Raw genomic sequence first — 11,305 nt, forward strand, 5'->3', positions numbered from 1 at the left:
TCAGATATGTCATGCTCACCAACCCCGTCTTGACGCACCACGGCTTTCGTACCCTCCCTTATCTGATGTAGCATTTGTTGCCCCATGGGCGACGCTACGGGCCTCTTCGATGCTTCGCCGACCCTGTGGATCCATTTCTGACAGGTCAAAGACCAGAGGCTCCTCGTTAATCGAGTCATCATCACCCCGGACCTGTCTGGTGATAGATCCGGTAAAGCTTCCACGCGATGATTGCGGCGGTGTCTGCTTATGTGAAGCCAAACCCATATATCGCCTTCTACCAAAAGGTGAGCTAGACGCTGCTGTCGGTATCAGTCCCTCAGGAGGGTTCTCTTCTGACAGACCGCGCTGCATCAGCCCTGGCGTGTCAGAGGTCTCGATTTCAGCAGCTGATTTGAGTTCGTCCGATCCCCTTTGAGTTGACCCTCCCTCGAGCTGCATCTGCCTACCCAGCAAGATGCTTAGAGTAGGTGGTTCTCTATCATCAGCACCTAAGCTGATAGATCGGTGGGCAAAAGCAGAGTCCGGCTCATCTTCATCCGCCATCGACCGATTATGGAGTGCAACAGAGCTCGCCCTTCGTTCATACGTGGCTAGCCGAGGTGACAAGGGAATGTCGATGGCTGTCGTTCCATCTTGTGTAACCGTATTCTCTCTGATCGTCCCCGGTGCAGGGTTATTATCAGATGTTCGCCCCTGGCGCGAAGTAATTCGTCCTTGGCCAGTGTAGTCAATTATCGAGTTCTCGCTCAGTCTTGACGGGATTGCTGGCGTGTGGGGTGTATGAGGGGATAGTGGCTTCCCAGGAGACGACGAAGCAGACACAGAAGCTGGTGCAGTCATCCCAGGCACACTCGTCAATTGTCGACTGGATGAGCTCGATGACCTCTGCATTTGTACAGACGATGTCATCGAATCCGTGAGTGCGTTATTAGAGTCCCTCATTTGATGGAAGCGCGATAGTTGCGCCACAGTCTTGTTAGTTGCTGATTCACCTTTCTTTGAGGGACCAAAGCTCTTCAGGGTCTTTTTACTGTCCAGTGCGCTGATAAAGTCTGAGAGATGTTTATGGTCGTTCTGGAGCGAGTCTGAGCTGGTTCCTGCAATCTCGTCCAGGAGGTCAGATCCTGGCTGTGCCACCGATGAGGCCAAACTCTGCCTGCCACTGCTGCCCTGCTCGTCATCGCCAGCCCTGCTGGCTCCGCCAAAGGATAGACGGCCACGGCGATGCGTGAAACTGCTGCTATAGCGACTAGTCGATGCTGGTCGCGGGGAGCTGGCTACAGCAGGGTCTGTAGATGCCGAGGGAGGAGGACCCCCGCGTAGGGAAGCTGGCATACCAGCAGTAAGAGATGTTCGGTTTCCTGCTTGCTTAAGGGAAGGAATACCTGGACGAGTCAACGTTTGGGGAGAGGCCGGCTCAGGATCAATCTGCCTTGGGACAGGCGAGCCCGAGAGCGAGCCCGCCTTGAAAGGCTGAAAAGATACTGAAGGACGTCGGCTTGAGCCCTCGGTCGTTCGCAAAGGGGGTCGTGTTGCACCCTGACGTACTGGCAAAGAGCTTGGACCACCCACACCATTCTGTGCTGGTAGAGACTCTGGGGGTGAGCTTGTGTCGGAGCCTGGTGGTCGCACCGATCTCAGAGCCGAGATCGGGCTGGTCCCCATTGGGACATTAGTGTGAAACGTTGAAAGACTTCCATATGCCTGCTGCATATCACTCAAGTTTGGGCGGGAGCGGTTGTCACGCAGTGACCCTGCCTCCGTCATCTGGGCTCTTGACTGCTCATTCAGCGGTGGAATGGAGGGTCGGAAAAAGTTCTCGTCCACTCCCATGAAACGAGAACTCAGTAGAGCCTCAGAGTCATCCACGCGGAAGTTGCAATCATTGCGATAGGTGACAGTAGTGCTTAGTCGTCCAACGGGCACCTCTAAATCGCCAAACATGTACTCCGTCACGGGGTCTGGTCTGCCATCGATGGGAAGACGCAGCTGATCATTACGTGAGCGATCAGACTGAGATAAACGTACTCGGCATCGTGGGATAAGCGCCGGGTGTGAGTTCTTGGCGGGACCCTGGCTGGCAAACTTCCATGCTGGAAGAAGGCGAGTCGTGATGAAAAGAGACCGGAAAAAGACAATTGCCTTCTTGTAGATGGTGGGTAGGATCGGGCCAAAGTCCGTGGGTATTACGCCTGAGTACTTAAGCTCGACTCGCCACCTCTCAATGATAACCTCGCTGTTTCTCCGGGATGCACCTGACGAGCTGTCGGTGGAGGAACCAGACGAGTTCAGCTGTTCCATCACATCCCATCTCTTGCCAGCCTCATCAACGATGACTAGACTCTGGCTGTCTTTTAATCGAGAGGTATCCAGATAGACCTCGATGACCATTGGAGGAGGGGGGTTATCGAAGCTACCGCAAGTCTTCCAGATCTTGAGCTCATCTCGAAAGTCATCAATCTCATCCGTCTCGATTTGGAACTACCCCAAGATTAGCGACTGAGTGTGCAAACAGGCTGCAAACCTACCCATTTGTTGGGTTTCCGTCCACCGTTGGCCCCGCGCGCAGGCTTGGATTTGATGCGAGAGTCGAGGACGAGTACGGCTGCCTTTGCATAGAAGTTCTGCGGGGGGAGAAGTTGTTAGCAACAGACCTTTGGTAGCGTATTCATGTATCCCGGCCATTCATACCTGGACTATTTGATCGAGCTTCTTGATCGAGTCGGCTGGAGGTGCCGGTGTCGGCACATCTCCAATAGTTGGTGAGCTGGGTGTGTCTCTACCAGCAACATTAGAACCGGCTCGAGGCCGGGACCCCAATGCAGCTTCTCTGGTGCTGTTGGATCGAGATGGAATGGTTGGATGGTGCGTTGCACCTGGGGATGACACCCGGGCTGGGCCACGGGGTTGTTGATGCATTGTTATCGGTTATCGTATATCGTATCGTGTCGTTTGCGCAAAGAAGAGGCTACGGTCGTAATTGTTGGTCGATGGATGAATTGATCACGAACGTATAGGGATCTTGATCGGCCACGAGACCTGCTCATCCATGGTTCATATCGTTTGAGGCAGGCAGTGCAGGTCCATAAGGGGAATGGAGAACGGAGGAGTTAAGATGGATCGGTAGTCGGGGGTGCTTGGGTCGGGGGGAGTGCGGAGGTAGAAGTGTAGGCAAAAGTGTAAAGAAGAAGAAAGAAAAACAAAAGGCAGAAAGCTTGGGTCCAGGTCCAGATCCAGATCCAGATCCAGATCCAAGTCCAAGTCCAAGTCCAAGTCCAAGTCCAGGTATCTCCTTGCTGCCGGTCGGTGAGATGCAGATGCAGATGCAGTTACAGATACAGAGCTATGCAGGCAGCCAAACACAACTCCGTCCAGGGTCGTTGTCGTTGTAATAGGTCTGAAGGGAGGTGTGAGAGAAGAGGGTCTAACACTGTACAGGACAGACCAATCCGGTCGCACTAACAAGAGTGCAGAGATGGCACAGGTACCGCGGTTTGCTTGTGTAAGGCAAGGCAAGGCAAGGTAAAGTACTTGTTTGTGTCCACGAATAGAGATAAAACAAGACGATAGGTCGCGGGTTGCTGCAGCAGGCCCAACTCTGAAATAGAAGCAAGTTTGGTTGTGTTTTATCAAAGCCGAAATGAAATCCCAACGGTGACGGGATGAGAAGGGAAAAGATAATAACGTTAGGTACCTACTAGACAGAGAGAGACGGAAGAGGTCACCACCAACGACCTCGTGATGGGATGGGCGACAGGGACCGGATTGGATAATAATGGGCTGTCGTCATCGGCTAGAGCCTCACGTCACAGTCACAGGGCTCATGGGCACGTCTTGCGCCTGAATCGAGTCAGCTATCAAGTTATTTGATCAACACAAGATGAGAATAATAAATGCTAGATTTACCGCAACTCGTCCATATCCAACAAACAACATGAGCGAGTTTTCCAATCTAATCTATCTCGCTCATGTCTTGTGACCTACAAGATAACGATCCATCCATATTCATATCAATGCATCGGCCCATGCATGGACCTCAATCAAAACACCGGCACCTCAAACAGCCCTCCACTGAATGGGAGGGCTCGGATCGTACCCAACAGGGGATCTCGGTCAGTGCATTTCAGTGGATGCTCTCGATAATCCCGGGGGCCTTAAGCGCCTCCATGATCCATCCCCCGGTGGAAACCCACCTCCATTCATTTGCCCGGCCTGGCTGGCTGGGTGCCTACTCCAACCCCAGAGTTTCCATCATAAGTCCTACACTACAGCACAGCTATCATGCTATTCGAGGGCCTTCAATGGAACAACATAGGTATGCAATGCATTGACCCTGTCTATTCACTATTATCCAAGAACTTCTGCCATGAACCAGGCAGAAACATCCTTCATAACCCCGTTCGTCTCTTCTGGTTGGCTCATGGTGGTTGTCACATCTAAGTACCAGTCATAGATGGGATGTTGACTCATGACATCCCCCTCCTCTCCCCAACTCTTTTCCACGAACGAGATAAGCTGGAGGGCTTATCTTCAAGCTGAGAGGCGTTGCCTGCTTGGCCGCAATGCTACTCTCCCGTTATCGTAATGTTTCTGCTTCTGCCTCTGGTATGTATCTGCAGCCTTCTCCATGCAGTCTAGCTTTGTAGATCCGGAACGTTTCACGCCTTTCATCAGACGATCTCCACATCTCCGCCCGAGCTCGATAAAGACTCTAGAGACTGTTCTCTCTCATTGTGGATGGAGAGACGACCATGGCAGCATGGCACTCTCACGGCAACCTTGAGAGTCACCCATGGCGAATTAGAGACTCACCTTGATGGAGTTACATAGCATATCATGTGTTACACTCACACATTGAGCTAAACTCTTCACGTAATACAGTAAAAAGAAAGAAGAAGAAAAAGGACCCAATTGATCGAGTTGCTTCTCAAGGTTATCGCCATGTACCCTGCTGAATCACATCATCCAACTAACACATTTCACAGTTCATCAATATCTCTACAATTTTTCTATTCAAAGCTGGAGAGGGTCATATGTACGTTGTTCTTAGCAATTACAGCCAAGAAGATCAAGTCAATAAGTACAGCGAAACAAGCCCACCGATCATGCACTCTATACCGTATACGGTGTGCCTAATGTCCCTTTGAGTCCTATGCTCCTCAAGGTCAACACTCACACTGCCGTATTCATCATGCAGCCTGGGACTGATTGCCACGTCCCTTTCCTCCCTTGCCACGCCCACCCCCGACTCCACCTCCACTTCGTCCGCCTCCCGATCCCCGAGTGTTTGTGTTGCTTGAGCCGGCAGTGCCTCCGCCTCTACTTCCGTTTGCGCCGCTTTGCCCGCTGTTTGTGGCCGCTTCACCGGTGCCTTTGGCCTTACCACCCCGTCCTCGCCGACCGCCCCTTTTGGTTCCCTTGCTGTCCTTGTCCTTTTCTCGGCCTTCTTTCTGCTTTCGCCTGGCCTCCTCCTCTTGTGTCCTTCTGCTCTCTTGGTCCCACCACTCTTGGAACGCTTGCTCCTGTTGAATCTCTTGTAGTGAACGCTTCGCAACCGCTTCCTTGACGGCCTCCTGCTCGCGCTTCTGTTGGCCAATGATATCAGCCATACTGAATCCGAGCGTGGGCTCCGCTTTTGGTGCCGGTGTAATGTACGACTTGGAATGTGGTACCAACGGCTTCTTAGGCTGCTGCTCTGTCGAGGGTCCTGCGACAATTGCGGGGGAGCTGTTGGTTCGACCCTGACCCGGGAACCTTGTGTCGGGTGACGCAGTACGCCGTGTCGCCGTCCTTGCTCTCGTCTCTGAAGCGACGAGAGGTTTTGCGTTAGCAGATACCCCCTTTGGCATGTTGGATTCCGCGGACATGGCCTCTTTCAGCGACGTCTTGGGTGCCGGACTTGCTGCCTTCCAAGGCGCTGGTCGCCCTCCTTCTGGAACACTCTCCCAAGGTACATGGTTCGTCGACTCGTCCTTCGCTGCTGCTTCTGCTGCTGCCATGGCCTGAAGCTGCCTCTTCCGTTCTTTTTGTGATACTTTGGTCTGTGGCTTGTTTGCTGCAGCATCTTGCTTTCTCTGCGCTTGGAGCCCGGCAGTTAAAGCAGACGTAGACGCCTCAGACATGATATCTTTCAGATCCAACTTCGAAGTGGCTAATTTGGACGCTGACCAAGGAGCACCGGGCTTTGACATTCCGCCGCCCGGTGTCTTTGAACTGCCCAGTTCGGATGGTTGAGACTCGGGGGACATGGAAAATGCATGAGGAACTGGGCTGAGCGCAGAGCCTGCAAGCTCCTTGCCCTTTGATTCCCGCCACGGTTTGGGAAGCTGCGGCATCTCGTCCATCTCTGGAGGCGAACGAAGATTTACGGCTTCATTCATGGGCGATCGTGGTTTAGCAGATAAAGACCCGTCTTCATCCTCCATATCAAAGATCATATCTGCTTGCGACTGCTTAGGCCGAAGACTGGGACTGAAAGGCTCATTCCGCCCACCTCTGGACTTGCGTCGAGTTGTCTCTGGAGATTGGAGCGGACTGCCTTCATCTAGACTTCCGATTCGAGCCTTGAAGGATGATGACAATTTCTTCTCGTCATCCCGCTGAGATGCCTTGTAGGCCATCTCTTTGATCCTGGCCTGGCGCTCCTCGTCGATATCAGCAGCCAACTCGGGATGGCTTTCATGGAGTAGTAGCTCTGCTCTTCCGCTCCGTACAAATGGGAATCGAGCAAGTTGATTGTCTCGGACCACTTCATCAAGTTCCAGCAAAAGGTCTTCATCCAAGTCGTCAAGAAGGTGGTTCTCGAGCATGGATTCCAGTTGAAGGCATATGTATTCAAGACCAGTATCTTTGAACTCTGTAATGGAGCAAGGACTTATCTCGTTGAGCAAGTTCGATATATTCCTCGTTGTCACAAACTTGCCAATGAGACCTTGACACACTTGAGACAATCTATCGAGCATCAGCTCATTTGCAGCACTCATCACGTCAAGCACAAGCTCTGACAGCTCATCCAAATTAGACACCGAGACAGTATCGAAGAGCTCCCGTCCGATATCTGCATAGATAAAGGACATGACGTATTTGAATGTGTCAGAGTCGATGTGACTGAGGTCCACCCTGATCTTTTCCGCAGCGTCCATGCCATCACGGCGCCCAGCGAGCCACTGGCCTTGAGACCGCCCGTTGAACAAAGCCTCAAAGAAAGGGCACCTTTGACACAATAGTTGGCTGTGTACCATGATATCCTCTCCATCCAACTCAATGATGATGTCGCCGTCATCGAAGAAAGAAGGGTCGAGGATTGCTTGCTTGAAATCGCCGTCTAAGGACTCTTCCACGCCGGTCTGTAGGCGAACTGCCGCCTCCAGTTTTGGAAGGGCAAGATTTGTTGCAACTTTCATAAGCTCTGTCCTAACTTGCCGGAAACGGAACGCAAGTGGAGGTGCTTCGCGCGTGTACTTCCATACTGGAACGAATCTGTCCTGGTAGGCATGGACAACAACATTCAGTACAGTGTAAATGTCGACTTCAAACAACGTCAACAGGGCCTTGTCATCCACAACCTCGAGGCCGAAAGAGTCTGTGCTGAATACTGATCCTCGCTCGCGTAACTCCGATAGGGCATGCCGCAACACCGGGCTTCTGCCAGCAAGAGCCCAACTGTGGACGGGGATTTTGATATCAGGCAAAGAGGAGGAACATATTGCCATGTTCATGTCATTATACTGGAAAGAGTTGATTTCCAGCCAGCGACCCAAGTCTGTTTCGATATCGGCTGACCGAAGAATTTCGTAGGGAATAGGGTCTCGTTTCTCTCTAATAATGGCAGCTTCCCATGTTTTTCGAGTGCCTTTGACTTCGGAGTGAAGTTGCGGGGCCTCGAAATCATTTAGACAGAGTAGAGAACCAATATCGTCGCGAAGAGATTGCTCTCCAATCTCAATCTCCTCCGCCATAACTTTGCTATCCTTTCTGATAGCCGCAAAGGCGCCAAAAATGGAGCTCCGGACAGCAACACAGTTGGTGATATATGGTACTCGCTGGAATTTGAAGTCTTTGCGCTTCGTGCCGCTTGATCCAGAAAACCCAGTTAGTTTGCCTTTTGTACGCTTTACACGATTCCATACAGCCCCTGATTCTGTGCAGATGATGACTGAGCCATGCTCCCCAACTCCAACAGACGCGACTCCGTCTTTGCGAGAGTCCCAGACGCATTGTGGCTGTGTAAGGGCATTCTTGATCTTGACTGGATTCGTAGTTGACGCAACAGACTGGCTTGGATCCCCCTTGTCGTTCAAATGAAATGTGAAGAGATCACCGCGGGCAGTCACGGCAGCTATTGTCTCGCCACCCGCAGTGATATGGTCAATCTCCCTTCGACCGCCTGATTCATATCGTGTCATGGAGAGGTTGTTCGCGAAGACATCAGGGAATGGAAACTTGACCAGATTATAACCATAGTGACTGAAGACCCAGACGGTATGGTTGGAAAGCAGACAAATAGTGGCTTTGTCAATCGCTGATACCATCTCGATTGGGGCGGCGAGAAGAGAAGCAGCGACTTTTCTGGGGGTATGCTGAATATCAAGTGACCTCGAATCAGCGTCCATTAGAGCCAGTTGTCCGACATTACGACCCCAGGTAAATAGTGAGTTTCCTGTATGGGCAACAGAATGGTTTGCAGACGCAGCAACCCCAAGGACAACTTCTTTTTTGAGAGATCCAAAGACCTGGCGAGGAGTAAGGCTCATGGGTTCTTCGTCTGCCTTCATCGGTGGAGGCAGAGCATATCCCAGCTGTGAGGCAGAATTCAAGCCCCAGGTCCAGAGTTCTCCATTATCGACAACAGCCATGGTATGATTCTGCCCGAGTGCCACTTGGTGAATCTTTTTGTCTATGAAGGGGCCTTCAACAGGAACGAATCTGAATTGTGTATTTTCGTCTCCTAATCCAAGTCGGCCTCCACGGCCAACACCACAAACGTACAGATTTGAGACCGGGTCGGTTGTCAGGATAGCACTATGCAGTTTGGACATAGAGACGTCTTGAATAACGAGCGGCCGGTTTCGAACCAGGGTCGGAATCTCATCCAGTTTCAACGAAGAAGGGGCTTCCTCATCCTGCTCGTCCAAGTGTGAGTGGTATAATCGATGCACGAGAAGCTCGGGCCTGGACAGATGGATCCGATCAGGATACTGGCGATCGTCCTCATCGCCAACTCCAAGAGAAACGTTCTTGTTGCTGCCAAAAACAAAGAGCTCATCACCATCAATCGAGCTCCGCAATCCATGCGACGTTTTTACCATACTGTAGCAAGAATCAGCCAAGTTCCGTCTGTTTTCCAAACCACCTACTGATGTAAACCGTCACCACCGCTATCGACACTATCAGCGTCACTATCAGAATTGCTCCCATTTTCCATGCTCTTCAGAGATCTTGCAGCGATTGTTGAATTGTAGACATCAAAAGGACTGTTCCCCTCGTGGTCTTTCGTCTTGATCAGGAGCCCGACTTTATTAACAGCATTGAGATTATGGCTTGTCAAATCCACTCGTTCCTTTTCCAACAACAGTCGCGCAATCGAAACATTTCCAGCGTATAAAGATCGATGGAGGGCATTCCAGCCACTCTCGGGGTCTTGTACGTAGAGATCTATGGCAGGGTGTTCGATAAGAGCCTGGACAAACTGGTGGGCGTTCGGGTCGGTCGATGAGGCAGCGCGAAGTAGAACTGTCAATCCAGCATGGTCGCGGCTGTTGACTTCGGCTCGTCCAAGATTTGTATTGCCGTCCTTCGATTTTCCAGGTGTCTGCGGATGGCCGGAAACCCGTCGTTGCTTATTCGCCGGTCGTGGGGAAGTCCCTGGAAGACCAGGGCTTCCACCGAAGAGTGCACCAGTTCCTCCTATCGCAGGGCTCTTCGATAGCGACTGGGCGTTGTAGCTGGTTGGGGCCAGCAGACGCCGAAACCGGTCGACATCGTTTTCCCAGTAGGATTTCCACAATAAGTGACTCATGGGCAGGGGGCAAGAGAACTCTCCTGGGCGCGAAAGGCACCTCGCTGTGACGCTCGTTGGGTCACGGCCTGTTTAAAGGTGCAATTTGAAGCGCAGGAGAGCTTGAGATGGTGGCAGGCTCAGGTGAGGTTGCGCGGAAGTTGAGGTTGCTGGCGCAAAGATTGCGACGGTTGCTTGTGATCGGTATAGGTTGCCACCCAGCGTGTGTTCGGTCGATAAATAGGGAGAGCGTAAAGGGGCGCTCGTCGTCTTGGGTCTTCGTATGAAGGGCAACTTTTGTTGAGATGTGTCTTCTGTAGTGTAATATGTGCAGGAACACCTTTGTTTAATCAGAAGACGAAAGGAACGGGATTTGTCAGATCGGGATGGTGAAGAGGCGATGTCATTAGTGACATCGAGATTCGATACCGAGGGGCCAGCCAATTGTGCGCGTCAGCAAGTGCATTCAGCATGGTGCCCCAAAAACGTGCCCCAATCGCAACCCTGGTTAGCAGCTACCTACTAAGGTAGGGAAGACAGGGAGTCAAAAGAGACCCTGTAATAGTGAAAGCCTGGTGTTTGATTCCTATAAGTTCTAACCATCCATTGTCAATTAGAATATGATCCTATATGTCAGAGCGTTACATCTCAATAATATTGGTATTATTTACCACCTCTTGTACTGTTATTACAGCATCTTGTGATAGTATCTTGTTTAAAAGAAATCACAAACGCATTCCCTCTTTTCTGTCACCGTTGTATCGATGGAGAACCTACCCCGCCATCCAGAAACTCCCCTCCATGAATTGCGGATTGAGGTTGAACCAATAACGGATCTCTTTTCCAAGGTGTGCAGCTCTGAAGCTCTGAAACTTGGTCTTGCGCTTCACCACATGCTTTGAACTGGAGTTTCTCATTTGTCGCTTTCGAGAATTGTGGACGGCTGGATTCGGGCAAGTATCTGATTCCTGTGTCGCTGTCAAGGCATCATGAAAACAGATTCGAATTATGTGGAATGCTCTTACATTGCTCGGAGGATATACTGTTGACAAGACCGGATCCGTGAACCTTTTGGCTTACTCGTGAACGTGGATGAACACTTTCTCCCTGTTGGAAGTGAGAAGGACTAGGAGTAAGGAATAGTAGCATAAACACTAGCAACACTACAGGATTTTATTAACTTGCAATGTTCTTATCCTTTGAGGATTGCAGAGCATCTGTTTGTTGCGTTTTCCAAGATATCCTAAGGTTAATGTAAGCCTCTGTTTCTTCATGTCAGCCAATCGAGTTTATAATGATTTGTCC

General features: G+C 51.2%; 2 protein-coding genes; both read right to left on the reverse strand.

Moving 5' to 3' along the window:
* Positions 1–15: 15 nt before the first annotated feature.
* Positions 16–2,922, reverse strand: FFUJ_06016 (related to Autophagy-related protein 13; the record flags this gene model as incomplete). XM_023579293.1 has 3 exons in its annotated part: positions 16–2,484; positions 2,532–2,627; positions 2,695–2,922. The coding sequence occupies 3 exons, from the start codon at positions 2,920–2,922 to the stop codon at positions 16–18; spliced, it is 2,793 nt and encodes a 930-aa protein (XP_023432791.1).
* A 2,270-nt stretch (positions 2,923–5,192) lies between these two features.
* On the reverse strand, positions 5,193–10,021 carry FFUJ_06017 (related to myosin-like protein; the record flags this gene model as incomplete). XM_023579294.1 has 2 exons in its annotated part: positions 5,193–9,312; positions 9,360–10,021. 2 exons carry the CDS (start codon positions 10,019–10,021, stop codon positions 5,193–5,195), a joined length of 4,782 nt encoding a protein of 1,593 aa, XP_023432158.1.
* Positions 10,022–11,305: the final 1,284 nt, after the last annotated feature.

The sequence above is a fragment of the Fusarium fujikuroi genome, chromosome FFUJ_chr06 (genome assembly GCF_900079805.1).
Source record: "Fusarium fujikuroi IMI 58289 draft genome, chromosome FFUJ_chr06".
NCBI classification, from domain to species: domain Eukaryota; kingdom Fungi; phylum Ascomycota; class Sordariomycetes; order Hypocreales; family Nectriaceae; genus Fusarium; species Fusarium fujikuroi.